Source organism: Triturus cristatus, chromosome 5_2, assembly GCF_964204655.1.
Source record: "Triturus cristatus chromosome 5_2, aTriCri1.1, whole genome shotgun sequence".
Lineage (NCBI taxonomy): Eukaryota > Metazoa > Chordata > Amphibia > Caudata > Salamandridae > Triturus > Triturus cristatus.
In genome coordinates, this window is record NC_140588.1 from 476113504 (window position 1) to 476130601 (window position 17098).

General features: G+C 44.7%; 1 protein-coding gene across 1 annotated transcript in view; it reads right to left on the reverse strand.

Moving 5' to 3' along the window:
- Positions 1-17098, reverse strand: part of NME8 (NME/NM23 family member 8) — a 1023835-nt gene that overhangs the window by 76596 nt on the left and 930141 nt on the right. Inside the window, exon 16 of the mRNA XM_085606381.1 lies at positions 9124-9767. Coding sequence (XP_085462507.1) covers positions 9125-9767 — 643 coding nt within the window. The 3' untranslated portion in view covers position 9124. The remainder of the gene's footprint in view (positions 1-9123; positions 9768-17098) is intronic.

Below are 17098 nucleotides of genomic sequence, written 5' to 3' on the forward strand. Positions count from 1 at the left end.
AAAACTAAAAGTTGAAATGATGCTACAGTTAGGTGAAATGTAACATATAATCTACTTTAACCTCTGCCATACCTTTGGGGACTCACTAGGCTCTGTACACACTATACCTCTTTTTGGTATAGTATATACAGAGCCGGCTTTCTACATTGGTGGTCTATGCATTTGTTGTACACACTCATACAAGACAGGAACACACACTCAAGGACTATCTCCGGGCAAATGTTTTGCAAAATATTACGGGGCATATCATCAAGGCGAAGCGATAAAAATATCGCCGCTTTAGCGTCTGTTTTAGGGCGAAAACTGGCGATATTTTTATCGCACTATCAGCATGGACACGCTAGCGTGTGTTTCCATGCCTCTGCGTCCGTTTCCCTAATGCCCAGCTTTGCATCTCTAATGATATGCAAAGTGGGCGTTCCTCACCAAAATAACGTGGGAAATGTCGCTAACAGACATTTCTCCTATCAGCAAGCTGCACGCTAACCTTCACAGCGATGATAAATGTAGCGCTAACCGTGCCTAACGCAGGTTTCCTTACACCTGCTTGTAACCTGACTAAACCATTTTAGCCTATGGGTGGTGGATTATAGGGCTGAGACCACCCAGCCCTATCAACAAGTTATTGCCTGTCGCTGTGCGATTATCACTGGATTTCCAGCGATAATCACACTTTTTGCAACTATCGCTGGATCATATATCGCATCGGAGATAAGCGTTGCTGATAGCACGCTATCTCGGCGATAGCCGGCGATAATTATCCTCGCGCTAAGCGCGGTTAGCGATAATTATCGCCGGCTGTTGCTGATATGCCCCCACTTTAGTTACTTTTATTTTTAGGAACCTAGTTGAACTCAGTTTATAGTTTAAAGTTTATAAAGCACGTGAATCACCCCCAGAGGGGTCTCTCAGCGCTGGCCACCGTGTGCTGATGTACTGAGGTATTATCATTCCGAGAAGAGAGTGGTCTTAAGAAACTTTCTGAACCCGAGATAGTCGGAACATTGTCTGAGCGGAAGGGGTAGTTGGTTCCATACCAAAGGAGCTTGGTAGGAAAAAGATCTGCCACCCAAACGCGTTCTCTTAATCCTCGGGACGAGTAGCAGCGATTTGGATCCAGACCTCAGATCACGGTTTGGGATATACAAATGAAGCCTTTCAGTCAGGTAGGGGCGGCCAGGACCCCACAGTGCTTTGTGGGTCAGGCAACAGAGTTTGAACTTGACTCGTTTCCTCACTGGTAACCAATGCAGTTGCCGAAGTAGCGGGATGGAGGCAGATCTGCTAGGAGCTTTAGTGACCAGTCGTGCTGCGGTGTTTTGCACCACTTGCAGACGGTTAAAAGCAGATTCGTTAGCAGCAACCATTAGTGAATTACAGTAGTCCAGCTTGTTTAATACCAGGGCCTGAACCAGTGTCCTACGAAAAGGGTCTGGAAGATATGGCAAAGCTTTCTTCAGAAGGTGCAGAGTGAAGAAACATGTGCTGACGGTGTAAGAGACATGATCCTTCATGGACAAGGCCTGATCAAAGCGGACGCCCAGATTTTTTACTGTGAGCTTAGGCAATGGGACGGGCCCCAGCTCAGTAGGCCACCAGGTTGGTGACCACGAGATGGTGGCGTCTCCAAAAAGAATGATTTCTGTTTTACTGGCATTCAGCTGTAAAAAATTACTGCACATCCACTCCGAGATGGCCAGCATACCTTGAGAAAAACAAGTTTGAGCAGAAGGTGAGGTTTTATCAAATGCAAAGATAAGTTGAGTGTCATCCGCGTAAGATATGGGGATGAACCCAAGAGATCTTAAAAGAGAGGCAAGGGGGGCCACGTAGATATTAAACAGCGTAGGGCTCAAACATGAGCCCTGTGGCACACCCTTGGTCAGACACTCGGTGGTGGAACGAAAAGGGCCAAGGTTCAGGGTTTGTGTACGGTCAGTAAGAAAGCTGGTTACCCAGCTAAACGCCGTACCTCCTAGTCCTGCCCCTCTTAATCTTTCGAGCAGGGTCCGATGGTCGACCGTATCAAACGCGGCGGAGAGATCTAAAATGACCAAGATGGCAGACTGTCCCTGATCTAATATCCGTCTGATACAGTCGGTTACAGCAACCAAGGCCGTCTCAGTGCTATAATTTGCACGGAATCCTGATTGTGAGGGATCCAGGTAGCCGGTTGTTTCAATATGGTTTGAGATGTGTTTATTCACATATTTCTCGAGAACCTTGCTCAAATGGGGGAGGAGGGAGATAGGGCGAAGGTTGGCGAGATCCTCCATGGGAAGCTTGTTATTTTTACGCAGAGGTATGACCTGAGCAGCTTTCCAAGAAAGGGGAACTAAGCCCGTACTTAAAGATGAGTTAAACAGCATGGTGGCAGAATCCGCAAGTGCGTGCGCAAGAGATGCTCCTAATCTTGCAGGCATAACATCTACGGGAGAGCCAGATGTGACATTGCGTAATAATGTAATGGTCTCCTCCCGTAGGATAGGGGGAAAGGACATCAAAGGTGAGGGGTTGATGGTATAGGGTTTAACAGTGTCATCAGACATTGAGGAGTGACAGGTATTAGCAAATTTATCATAGATGGTGTCAATTTTTTGGATGAGAAAGGAGCTAATTTTATTACAGTCTAGTTACAGGTAACTAGACTTTTCTGGCAGGTAGTACTTTCAAAAAGGCAGTAGGAATACTTTATGGTCTTGAAAATACTTTGGTATTGTCAATCCGAATCAGTAACATTTAGTACTTAAAAAAGATAGACAGTTGTATGCAATAGATAAAATGCAATGCAATCCTAAGGAAGGAAAATGGGGCTATGCATCAGCAGGTAAATACACAACTTACTTTTCCTGTCTTCAAGGGTTTTAGACCGGCCCTGGACTATGGTCAGGTTAAAGTAGGCACTGAACCGCCAGCGGCACTGTGGTGGCCTGGTACAGAGTTTGCCGAGCCCAAGGCTAGCCAATGGAGACGGGGGCACACGAAGAGATGCGGAGTTCAGTATCTATGCCATGGCTGTCGACACTGGCAATGATGTTTGCTCTGGCGGTCAGTGGAGAACAATGGGGATGAATGGGAGTCAGTAGGCCGTCAACGCCAGTACCGTCGCTGTCAGCAAGCCACTGTAGGTCGAAGTTAGGCACCAAAAGCCCAGCAGTCATGGTCCCGGGGATGGAGCAGTTCTGGTTGATGGTGGGCCGTCTCGGAGAGCCCGCCGTCCAGCTGCGGTGCTTTCTTCTGGCAGGGCAGAGTCACGTCAACACAAGTGTCGGTCCTCTACTGCTGCAGTCTTGGGGTTCTTTTTGTAGTAGTGAGTCGCATTGACACAAGTGCCGGTCCTCAACTACTGGGGTTCTTGTACCAGCGGACTCCAGGAATTAGAGCCTCTAGGCCAAAGGGATGTTCATTGTGATTGGGTAAAGGCTGGAAGGTCTTGGGGGTTTCATGGAGGTATGGCAGGGTTTCTGGAAGGACAGCAGGTCCAGGTGTCGAACTGTCTACAGGTGGCGGAGTTCTTACCGGATTCTGTCTGCAACGGTTCAGTTCCTGGTCCAGCAGCGGTCTACTTTTGTCTCCTTGTTTGGTCTGTCGAATCTGAAGAACAAGGTTCAGGGAAGACCTTAAATACCACATTTAAGTGTGTTACTGAGGGTGGGGGGGGGCTGTAGCCAATGGCTACTGTACCCTAGGGTGACTATACCCTTTGGGTGCCCCCTCCCTTTGGGGAGAGGGGCACATCCCTGTTCCTATTGGGCCTAAATGGTGAAATTCTAAGAGAAGGGTTCGCCTCAGCTCCTGGCAACCCCAGGTTTGTGCCAGTCTAAGGTGGACACTCGTACTCTGCTTACTAATTTTCCCACCTGTCCTGCCGCCAAAAGTGGGGCCTGGACAGGGGGCTGGAATTTCCCCCAGTTGGAACTGCCCAAATCAGCACCTCACAAGGTGGGAGCCTGTGAGGCACACCACCAAGTGTTGCTGCTCCTGTCAGGTGGAGGTGTTAAGCACCTCCACCCAGAGCAGGCTTTGTTTCGACCTCCGATATTATGAAGGCTCTCACCCCATAAGATCTGTCTGGTGGTGGTGGCTGGCTGTTGGGAACCAGTCAGCCAATACAGTAGAAATTGGTTGTTTTTCAGGGGGAATCTCTAAGATGCCCCCTGAGTGCATTTTATAATAAATCCAACACTGGCATCAGTGTGGATTCATTATGCTGAGAAGTTTGTCACCAAACTTCCCAGCTTTCATTAAATCCATCATGGAGCTGTGGAGTTTGTAATGACAAACTCCCAGCCCAGGTACTCAAATGGCTTCACTGCACTTACAATGTCTATGTATGGCACATACACTGTAGGGGCATATTGCTCATGGAGCTATGCCCTCACCTGTGGTATAGTGCACCCTGCCTGAGTGCTGTGAGGCCTGCTAGAGGGGTGACTTACTTATGCCACAGGCAGTGATTGTGGGCATGGCATACAAAGGTGTGTGCCATGTTGACTCTTCGGTTTTCTCTGCACCAAAACATGCAGCCTGCAAGGGCAGTGTGTGAATTTTAAGGTGAAGGTCTCTGAGGGTGGCACAATATATGCTGCCGCCCTCAGAGGCCCTCTCTGGTCACATGCCCTTGGTACCAGGGGTACCTTTAACAAGGGACTTACATGTGGCCCAGAAGTGTGCGAATTTTGGGAACCAAAGGTGCAGTTTTGGGAAAGAACACAGGTGCTGGGTCCTGACTAGCAGGATCCCAGCACACACTTGATCAAGTTAGCATCAGTTATCTGGCAAAAAGATAGGGTGTATCCATGCAAAAAGGGACACTTTCCTACACAATACATAAAGGGGCTGCTGGTTTAAGGCAGGGTCAATAAAATTCGAATTTGCTTGGCACTCTTTGATGAAATTGTGTCACATGTAGCAAGTAGTTAGCAACAGGTGGTTAAAAATATTTTTGATTTATATTAACTTTGGCACCATTTGATGGATCTGCACAAACTGTTGCAAGAACTTGGCACGTTTGACCTTCTTTTAGTACATCTAAACAATTCATGTAGATACACTCTGGGGTAGATAAAAAGTGCGGCACTTTTTGTTTTGTTATTTTTCTAATAACATTTACACTGTACGATGAATCTGCACAAAATTTGGCAGAAGCTTGGGAGGTTATGATTTTGCATTGTATGTTTAGTTTTGTCCCAAGGCTTCTTGGGGGCAAAGTTAGAGGGGGCAATAAAATGGTCAATCGCTTATAACTTAAGTACCGTTTGATAAATCTGTATTATATGTACATGTCACACCCAGTGTAGGTATTTATAGTTTTGTGCAGATCCAACAAGGGGGAGGAGTTAAAGAAAGGTCAAAATGTTTTCGATTCACTAGAAACTTTGGCACTGTCAGTGGGAGAGGTGGGGTTAAGGAAGTGTAAAGGAAGTGTTCATCTCCTAATAAATCTGTGACTGGTTGATTAATCCACGCATTTGGCAGACATTTAGTGAATTTAGCATACTGTATGTCTACATTTGAGCAGATCTGATGAGAGAAGCAAAGAAAAATGGAAGGGCGAATAAAGTTTTATTCACTAATGACTTGCAACTTACAACCAAGTCCCCAAGTCCCCAAGCTAAAGGGGGTTAGGCACAGGGCCTGTGTAGGAAAGTACCCCATTTTTTTGAATGGTTACCCCCAAACTTTTGCCTGACATCCGATGCAACCTGACATGATGTGCCCAGGTGCCTGCCAATCAGGTTCCCAGGGCCTGAGTTGTTTCCCAAACCTGTACGTTTGTACCCACAATTGGCACGTCCTAGGCCACAGGAAAGCCTCTTGTAAAAGGTACCATGGGTACCAAGGACACTGTGACCAGGAAAGGCCTCTAAGGACTTCTTCGCCTATTGTGCTATCCTTATAGGCCCTGCCCCTTAACATCCAAACACTGCCATTGCAGGCTGTGTGTTTTGGTGCAGAGAAAAGTGAAGAGTCGACATGGCACACATCTCTGTGTGCCAAGCCTACAGCCCACTGCCTGAGGCCTAGGTAAGCCACCCCTCTAGCAGGGTGCACTAGCCCTCAGGGGAGGACCCTGTACCCCTACAGTGTCTAACTCCATTCTTAAAAATTCTTAGTGTAGTAAAGTCATAAAGAGTATATGACCTGGGAGTTGGTCATTACAAACTCCATAGCTCCATAATGGCTTTACTAAAACCTGGGGGCCCGATTCACAGAACTAACTTAAGACAAAATCCTAAACTTACTACCATTTTGGTATTCACAGAAGGCACTTATTCATTTTGGTATTCACAGAAGGCACTTACTCATTTCGGTATTCACAGAAGTTAGGAGTCCTAACTTTAGGACTCCTAAATGCCTTCTGTGAATACCGAAAGTCTTAAAATTAGGATTTTTCTCAGTTTAGTAGTAGTATAGTTAGGACTCCTAACTTTAGGACTCCTAAATGCCTTCTGTGAATACCGAAAGTCTTAAAATTAGGATTTTTCTCAATTTAGTAGTCCTAAGTCTAAACTTAGGACTACTAAATTGAGAAAAATCCTAATTTTAAGACTTTCGGTATTCACAGAAGGCATTTAGGAGTCCTAAAGTTAGGACTCCTAACATCTGTGAATACCGAAATGAGTAAGTGCCTTCTGTGAATACCAAAATGAGTAAGTGCCTTCTGTGAATACCAAAATGGTAGTAAGTTTAGGATTTTGTCTTAAGTTAGTTCTGTGAATCGGGCCCTGGGAAGTTTGGTAGCAAACGTCTCAGCACATTAAACCCACACTGATGCCAGAGTGGGATTTAAGGTAAAATGCACTCAGAGGGTATCTTAGAGATGCCCCCTCAAAAACTACCAGCCCTGGTGTGGTTCCCGAATGGCTGCCTGCCATTTGCCACCACCAGACAGGTTTCTGGAACCCTGGGTAGAGAGCCTCCACTCTCTGGGTCCAGAAACAATACCCATCCTGGGTAGAGGTGTCATGCCTCCTCTCGCAGGATGGGCTGCGTCCACAAAGGGGAAGCCTCAAAGGCCTGCCACCTTTGGCAGCTATCCCTGCCTTTTGCTGCTCCCAGCAACTGGCTCCCACCAGCTCTGCCCTCCACTTTGGGTGGGAGAATTGGTGGGAAAACCAAGCTAGGAAGAGCAGTGTGCCCACCTTTGCCAACCCCACCCCTCTGATGGGGGAGGCACGGTGAGGCACACATCTGTGTCCCCTCCATCTTGAAGATGAGGGGACTCAGCAAATTATGGGGAGGGTCATGCCCCCCCACTGGAGGGTGGCATAATAGGGGGTGAACCCACCCCAAGGAAGGGACCCATTGGTTCCAACCTGCACACCCCTTTTAATGCCCCTAAATCTAGTATTTAGGGGCCACCATGAACCTTGCCTCCTCAGATTTGAGGAAGAAAGAATAAGGACCTAAGAGCCGTTCTGACCCAGGAAGAAGAGGACACCTACTGTTTTGGCCCCGAGTCCTAACAGTCTGTCCATGTCTGACCTGCCTATAGTGAAGAACCCGGCATGTCTAGCAGCCCCCCAGAGCCCAGGGGACCTGCCCTTCACTCACCTTACAGACTCTGTCTCCCGTGAGAACTGAATTTGCTCAACAAAGACTTCAAAATCAGAGTCCGGATTCTGGTGACTCCGCGATTCTGAACCACTCTACACCCGACACCCATGGCTTGGGTTCGAGTGGCCTAAAACCATGAGGAAGTTTTCCCAGTGATCCTGACCTGGGATCTGATGATCTCTGACCTGCCTCAAGACAATACCTGAAGCCTGAACCTGAAAGGTCCCCCGACTGCGACCAGAGCTCGTAAGAAAGCACGATGCCAGAAGACACCCCTGCACCCGATGCTCCACGGCCTTAGGTGGCCCTACCAAGGGCACTTAGGCATCAACCAAGAATCCAACATACCTCTCCAGCCAGTGGTCGTCTTCAGGAAGCCTCCCTGCCTGAGCCTGCAGTATGTTTGCCGAACCGAAGGTCTACATTGAAAAGAACAGCGCCCCCGACTTCTCCTTGGAACCCTGCCGCCCAGTGCTCCTGGTGATGCTGATCCTGTGCTGATGGTTGGCCCCTGCAGTGCTGACCTTAACCCCAGGATCTTTGCTCCCACACCTGAGTGGCGACTCATAAGCAGTCCCTAACCGAAGGCCCCCTTAGCCCCATTGACTAACATTGGGCCCCTGCACTCTGCACCCAGCCGCCCCAGTCCCGCTGTTGGTGCAACTTGAGTGCCCATCTAGACCTTGGGGAACCCCGGTCCGAACCCCCTAAACCACTGCTCGCAAGTCATGTACTTACCTGAGAAACCGCTAACACTTATTCTCCCATAGGAACCCATGTTATGAGATTTTGGGCCTAAAATGTTGTGTTGAACTGATGTTTGTATTGGGAAAAGATTACTAAACTGCAAAGTCTAAAAAGTCTGACTTACCGTGTATTGCAAGATCCTTAAGTGTGGTATCTATGAATACTACCCCCAGTACTCAATGTAATCTGAAAGTAATCAAAAAGTAACCTAAAAGTAATTACTGTGTAATTCAAACTGCTTTTTAAAGTGATACCAACCTGTAACAATTGCAGATTCATTCTCAATTGCATTTCTGTGAAAAGGTTTACAATTGAAAGTATATTTTACCTGCCTGTACCAAATCCTGTTTGGTTCTGGAAATAAAATACAAGTATACCTTTTTTACACTTACCCAATTGATCTGGATTCTGTCTCTGAGTGACTGTAATCAGTCCTTGAGTGAGTGAATACAATACACGCCTAACTGCTCACACACACTACCACAAAGGGAGCTGTTAGTTCTTACCTAATTTAGCCTCTGTTATACCTCTGGGGACTCCCTGGACTGTGCATCCTGTACCCTATTTTGGTATAGTATATACAGAGCCAGCTTCTAAAAGCCAGGTTAAAGGGTGTGCACAGTGCAGAATGGGTACATGGCAAGCCATTCACTGTGGGGTTGGCTGCCGTGATGGGTGCCTGGCCCTGCAGCCAACCCATGTAGTGTGCAAACAAAGACTTACATTGAAAAGTATGACTTTAATTTTTGCTTATGACGATTAGTTAAGATCTTATAAGAGACTGAAATGAAAAGTAGAATGTTCTGTTTTGTTTACCTTAAGTTGGCTTTGCTTCTTCTGTCGTTTCTTCTGTCTTCTCTTCTATTTGTGCTGGTCCTGGATTTTCCTCTACTTTACTTGCTCCAGGCTTTTGTTTTCTCTTTGTTTTCGGTTGTGTTTGCTCTACTTTCTTTCCTGATTGGGTTTTTCCTGGTTTGCTTTTTGACTTTTGTCCTGCTTTAGCTTTTGTAGGTTTATGACCTGCTTTGGTTTTTAATGTCTTTTGTCCTACTTTTTTTTCTCCTGTTTGTTCTACTTTAATTTCTCCAGGAATTTGTTCTGCTTTGGTTTCTTCTGTCTTCTGTTCTACTTCAATTTCTTCTGGCTTCTGCTCTACTTGCTTTTCTTCTTCTTTAGCATCATCTGGCTTTTGTGCTTCTTTACTGTCAGCTCCTTCTTGCTTTTCTTCTGATTCTTCTTCTATTTTACCTTCATCTCCAAATAGATAATGAATATGCTCAGATGCCTGATTCTCATCAGATGAACCACCAACAGCATTCTGCAAAATATCTTTAGCAAATTTAGCTCTAAGTGAATTGGGAGCTACTTCCTTTGCTAATTCTGGATCAGCAGGACCAATTAGATTTCTCCATTCTTCAATAGCCTTTTCCTTGGTTAAAACCATTACTGTTGCTGGGCCCCTAAATGTAAAATACATTGTTATAGGTTAAAGAAACAAAAACCATGAACTACTGAGTACATACTACTAGGCCACTATTACTAAAGTAATAATTGTCGCAAAATTAAGTTATTCGAGAAGGTTAAAGCAACGTGGCAAAAACATTACATGAAATTAGAATTTTTCTACCTACAATTATGTCAGCATGTCATCGGTTATTACACACTTAATGAAGTTATACATGGTGGGTTGAAGTTCTAGTTTGATGTGCTAAGTTGAAGCATTTTACAAATCAACTTAAGGAGATAATGATTTTAGAAGATCTTTAGCAAAGGATACAAATGACTTGACTAACTCGCAGTTAGACCACTACTACTCTATAAAATTGCATATTGTGTATGGGTGGATATTCTGGGATGGGCATTATAAGAAGAAAGATAGCAAATATGGCTACATTAATCCACTGTGGCCAGCTGATGAGGCAGAGTACTGCAGGAGGAATGGTTTCACTCCTCCGGTAGGCAACTTCATGAGTCCTGCATAAATGAAATTAAACTGGAAAATCAAATAGCCGTAGATAGATCAATATTGTTATAGCTTTTAAAAACTCTTGCGTGATCTTCATAAATTGGTGTTAAAAATTAACTTAGTGTTAATAAGGCAATGATTATTTGTGCTACATGTTTACGTACATGTTTGCTACAGTTAATATTTTGTTCCAATATGACACAGGGGCAAATATTGCCAAACTAGCTAATAGCACTGTCTAAAATCTTGAGGTAATATATTTGACCACAGGTTCCATGGTCAGGGTAGGGATGGATGCATACAAGTATGCCTAAATGGAGAATAATCATTGCATTCAAACGTCTATGCTAGCATTTCTTAAACTTTTGACTTCTGTAGACCCTCACTTAATCATCACTGGAACCCAGGAACCCCACTGAATCATTAGTGGAATCCAGGCAACTCCCCACTGAGTCATTATTGAAAGCAGGTAATCTGGGCCTAGATAATATACTGAAATCACATAAACAAGCATTCAACAAACAAATACACAAATGATTGAAAATTGTACTTAATTCACAAATATATATTAAAAAAAAAATCATGGAAGATCGGAGTTTTTCTAAATTTAATTACAGCCATTCATTCTTCATACTATATTCTGTTTGATACAGCTGCATTGATCCCACAAATCAAACCGAGGATACTAACTTAGGCCCTCATTACGATGTTGGGCGCACTTGAGTCTGCCCGACACCGTTGCGCATTGGAACCGCCCAACCATAGGTCGGCAGTTCCAACCACACAATTTGGATGCAAAACATAAATTTTTCAATGGCAGCTTATGCGCCGGGAAGGAAAGGCCAGCAGCACAAGCTGCCATTGAAAAATGTATGTTTTTAAATATCCCTGCACCCTGCTAGGGGACCTCGAAGTCACTTTCTGACAGCCTTTCCATGTCAGTAAGGCTGACATGGAAAGGCTGGCGGAAAGTGATATCATTATCCCAACAGGCTGGCTCTGCCATCATTATGGGATTGTAATCTTTCCGATGCTCCAATGGGCTCCTTGAGCCTGTCGGAACAGCAAAGAATGGTCCCTCCGCCTGATGCCTTCGCCTGCTGCATCGTAATATGGCGGGTGGACTGCAGGGGCAGATGTTGGGCAGAAATTGGGCAGATCGTAACTGGCAGTCGGTCAGTTGTGGTCCACTCGACATCGTAATAAGGGCCTTAATTTTTAGCCACCAATTTCAAATTCTTTCATAATTAAAGTATACATTAAAAATTTCCAATTTTATGTGTTGCTTCATTATTTATATAGACTTTAGTAATCCGCTAAAATTATTTAGTTTTCTAAGCAGTCGTAGACGCCTGAGTAGGATTTACGGACCCCCCCCGGGGGTCCACACACCACAGGTTAAGAAGCATTGCCCTATGCTATCAGTCTGCAGTGTGAAAAGCACTTCACTCAAAAGACCCACAGATACACCAAAGAAATGGAATTATCTATCAGAAAACATAATTAATTTCAATGGTAGTTTATTTACTGACACAGAAAAAGAAATTTTGATGAGCTAGTAATTGGCATGCCATCAGTGATGGGCGTTATTTCCATCTACAGTATATTTCCTGGCATAGGAATGGGACACAGTGTATCTGGTAGGCACTTACTTTTCTGCAGCATAAATATATTTTCCTGATGTGCTTCCTGATTTTGTACTGATACACATTCTCAGTGGTGTAAGTTGATGCTGTGTGGAAATAGTACTTGGTGCAGTATGGTACTCCCTGTGAAAGATGCTTTACAGGTCTGATTTAACAGTTCAGCTGCCTGCCTGATGGTTTCTCACTTATCTTCTAAAAATATACATATACAATTGCCTCATGCTGTTGGATGTTTTGTATATCATTTTGCTCCTCATAGAAAGTGATTCAACTGCTACTCATGATGAGCATATTTTCAGCATGTTATAGGGAATATTTGATGAATGCAAAAATCATCTCACAAATAAGGCTTCCTCCTTTATCACAAAATTCTTACTCCAGGTATGACAGAAAAATCAAGGGTAGGTAGTATGGAGAGAACTGAAATTCTCCAATTTCTGTACAGAACTTTAAAGAAAGAGTAGACTCCACCTGCTGAATTTCCTCCCCAATAAAAGTCTTCTGGTGGATGAAATTCTGCATGTGGGTGGTACCTCATATTTAGAGTATTCAAAATGAGACCTGATGGGGTTCAATTACACCTCAGTGGATCAGCTACGTCAACTGGGTTTATGGCCTCTGATCCCCTGGCAGAAGACCATCTGCTATATCTAAATTTAGGTGGGGATCTTTGTGCATTCAGCAGTCCCATGAATGCAACGGCTCCTTAAATGACTCCTTAAATGATTGCTGAGCGGGCCTCATATTTGATGGGCCCAATCAGCAAAATATTTTTTTTCAGAAAACAAACACCTAAAGTGGAAAATTGTTTCTTAAAAACAAAAAATGCCCCTTGCATGAAGGGAAATTTCTTCCAATGTTGAGTCCATTGTGGATTTATTTTCTGCACCCTGAACCACTATTCTTATGGTGATCCCAAATGTAACTGTTCCTAGAGTACAGAGATGCCCCAAACCCCCTATCTATCATCTTATAGAAGGTGGGGAAGTCTGATGTGCTTAGATTGTGGACGTGGAGGCTTATGGCTCTCACCTCCTCATTGCAGGTGCATTACTGTAGGAGAGCTATGGCATTTATTGTGTGGGCTGCAAAACAGGATATTCATCACCTGCTCTGCTTAGTTCACATGAAGGCTTATCCTTTGTATGGTGGTGCTCATGCCTTCTTGTATGGCTAATGGGGAATGCCTGGGTTTAATAACAGTGCCTCTCTCTTTTCTTGAATGGCATCTTCTGCTGTAGAGGTTTCTTCTCAAATGCCACTCATTGATGTGCTCTCTGGGGTGAGCGGAGGCGGCAGCAGCACCTTCACTGTTCTCATAGACCACCGTAAAGTTGATTAATTGTCACTGTTTTTAAATTCCCAAAAAAACACATATTTGTTAAAATATACTTTACATGACAAACTAACCATTATAATTTTCCTTAAACTTGAAGTTATACTGCAGCTAGATGTAAGAGTAGTTGATAATCCTCCATGCAATTTTTCCTCTTACTTGTCATTTTGGAAATATTCTATTTGTTGGCCTTTGGGTCCAGTTACAGAAATTACGTTGGGAATTGGCTTCACTTTAGAACAATCCCTTACTAGCGGTACTGTCTTTCAAAGGTGGAAGTGAAAGCACTGAGCCCATTAGTTCTAGACCTTTTGTATATATAAACTGCGATGGTTCTTTTTCGCAGCATGAAAGCTTAAAGGGGAGAAAAGTTGTTAATTGACAGACAATTAGCCAATCAATCTCTTTGATACATAATAACTCACTTACAACTACGTACGTTTAGTTAGTCTATTACAACGCCAAAAATAACTGCACATAAAGACTCCTCAACACGAGGGTGTAGAAATACAATTGAATTAGCATGAAGCCAAATCTACGCATCTAATTTAGACGGCGTAGCATGAACAAAACTACTAATTCAAGAAGTATCTACAAAGGATTAGAAAGCATGAGTCCAAGTTTCCCTGCATCGATGGTTAGTTAGTGAAAAACATTAAATCTATCCCTACTCTAGAGCTAAGGTGACATCCCTAAATAAGCATTTTCAATAGGAAGGAGAAAGGTGTCAGTACGTGGTGTCTTCCTAAGAAGTCTCTCCACCATAAAAGGGTCAAGTAGCATAAAGCCACTATTGCAAAGAAAGAGCTTGTACGAGGATGCTCTCTCTCTGAAGATACGAGAGAGAAGTAGGGCTCTTTCCCTAATTCCAACCAACAGTTATCCACAGGTAGAATTCCCATAGTGCACCTCGCACACACCATCCTCTCTGGGTACAGTCCTGGTTGTACTTTTCCATGGTGCTGTACATGTACAACTTTTGCAACAATTCGTCCTTGGCTCCCAGGCCTTCTCCTGTGTGAATTCCAATGTCCTTCCTTTATCGACCCAATTCACATGATTGTAACTGCTTCTCTCCTTGCCTAGCTGCTAAAACAAAGACATTACTCTGTCTTGAAGAACTTTTCTTCATCTGCAATACAAAACGTGAGAAAGTGTAGATTCCGCAGCGCACATGAAATTCAAACTATTAGTTCTAAAGTGAGAGTTGTCAGGGACTTGCATTTCAGGCCTACGATTTCAGCTAACATAAGAATGCACCATGCGAGCTTTACGAATTCACATTATCATTAATACATTTTCAACTATTACATTAACCTATTTATGAAATGTCACCACTCATAAACACTTTTAGTATGAGAATTGTCAGTTTTCACAACATAAGTTCTTCACATTTATGTTTTCTGCTAGATACATTCATTTCCTGCGTTAATTCTCCATGCTACTTGCCAATAGCCTAAAAAAATACGTCACATAATGTGCAAGATATTTTGTGGGTGTGCTCTACACATCATTTTGATGCACCCCTACAACTGGAATGAGATTTCCGCTCCATTAGTCCCCCATCTGATGACCTTGAGTCATCATAAAATCCCTCCAAAACATCCCTGCAGAGTAGACCATTATAAAAAGATATCATGGCTAATCTTCTCTGTCTGAACTCCTCCTTTAGCTTCAAATTCTCATAGTGACTGTCCTGTAGTCTTTCCATCCTTCCTTCTCTTTCTCTTAAGGAGTTATCCACTTGCTTCACTTAGTACCATTTATGTGACCTTATCATTCCTAATAGAGAATTGTAGGAGGCTGGCTTAGTATATGGTGCTCACTTCTGTAAGTGTGCACCGTGCTCTAATTCAGACAACCATTACGGTGATTTTAGTGGTCTTGGACAACCTTAGAAAGTTCTCTAAGTGGTAGCTGTGGAGAGCAGCCTTCAGGCTCAGTCCAGAAGGAGTGTAAAGCAGCTTGTTTTACCAGAACGTAATCTTATTGGTCTAGAATAAGTGAAAAAGAAGCACACAGTGTATTTATTAAAACTATGCATGTATTATAAGACACTCTCTAACACATACAAATATCTCCTACACAGATATATACACAATGCACTTAATACTTTGCGATAAAAACAGGTAAGTAGCACAAATACACAGGGGGAGACCAAACCATATACTAAAATAGAGGGATGCGAATCGCGACTCAAGTCAAGACTGTACCCAGAGGACGTAGAAATGCTGGGGACCCAAGGAACCACCCGGGGTAAGAACCCAGGAACTCCACGGAAGCCGTGTGGATTGTGGGAACACAATCGCGTGCTCAATTCAAATCAAAGGGTAAGTCGCTGTAGCAATTTTAAAGAAGAAGGTTCTTCCCAGTGGACCATGAAAAACCCCATTGAAGACAGAAGGTTGGAGATCCACCACACCTGTGGATACCCTAGGAACCAGGATACCTACACGAGAGAAGCTGGGTGTATAGGTGTGAGGTGGCGTCAGAAACTGCTGTCGAACCCAATGGAGGTCTTGAGGAAGATGCCGCTGTTGAAGAAGAAGAAGGTGAGAGTGTCCGGTGGAACCCATAGGTGGATTCAAGATGAGAAGTACCTGCAAGCAGAGGGGACAGAGTCTAGGCCACTCAGGAGTGACCAGAAGGCACGGAAGAAGAATGTCATTCAATGTTGGGTATTGCAGGGGAGTGGACGGTGACCTTGGAGTTGCAGCTGTGTGTACCAAGCGACGCTGTAGAAGACCATTCACGAGTTGTCCTACATCGGATGTTGAGAGTGGAGGGGTCGATGTCCGTCGAGAGCACCATCCAGCCTTGGCAACTGCAAACAACGTGGCAAGCGAAAAAGATGCAGTGTCGGGACCCGCAAGGTCCAAGGGACTCACCACATTCAAGTGAGTCAGGGTAGGCCCCAAGCAAACAGGGGAGCCTATTGGATTCAAAGAAGACACTCAACAGGGCCTCAAGATCTTTGGAGACAAGATTCGTCCAGCCTTAGCAATGGCCAGTTGACCCAGTGCACAGGAACTCAGTTCCGCTGTTGTCAGTGAGGGATCGTGACCTTAGACTCGGTCTGAAGACGGTGCAGGACTCAAAGAAATTGTAGAACCATCACCTGTGTTATTGACCAGGATCAGGAATCGATCAGCTTGTGTTGTGGTGCCTACGGATGCAGGGGAGTGACTCCTTCACTCCAAGGGAGATTTCTTTGGGTGTCTCTAGATGTCCACAGGACCTGGCAGGGACCTGTATGGAGCACGGACACTAACAGTGCAGTGGGTTTGTAGAATGTAGAGATCAGGAGCAGATGGAGTCTTCCTGGTTGCAGTCTCGGTGAAGTCTGATGGGGTCAGCACAATTGGGACAGAATGTCCAGATGGTTGAAGAGGATGCAGAGTTTGATCTGAATCGAATCCCACGACAAATCTAGGGACCCACCCTCAGGTAAGCCCTTAAGTACCCTAAGGAAAAGGTTGGGATGATTCAGGGGTCCCTCCCAGAAGAGGGGCTGGACAGTGGGGAGGATACTCCCATGTCCTTTGTCCCGTTTCGCACCAGAGCGGGAGCCAATGGCTCCCCAATCTGGTTTGAACTGGAATATGCAAGAAGGGCATCAAATGTGCCCTTCAAGCAGACTGAGTGGCGCTGGCAAGCGCCCCCACCCGGCCCAATACACTAAACCCTGTCTGGGAGGTGGTCACACCTCCCTGTGACAGGATACCTATTGTTCTGCCTTCCCTAGCTCAAGTTTGGCTCAGCAGCAGGAGGGCAGAGTCATGTCTCAGGTCGGCAGCACCCCTAGCTTGCTGTCAGGTTCTAGATGGCTGGTGCTGGGAACAC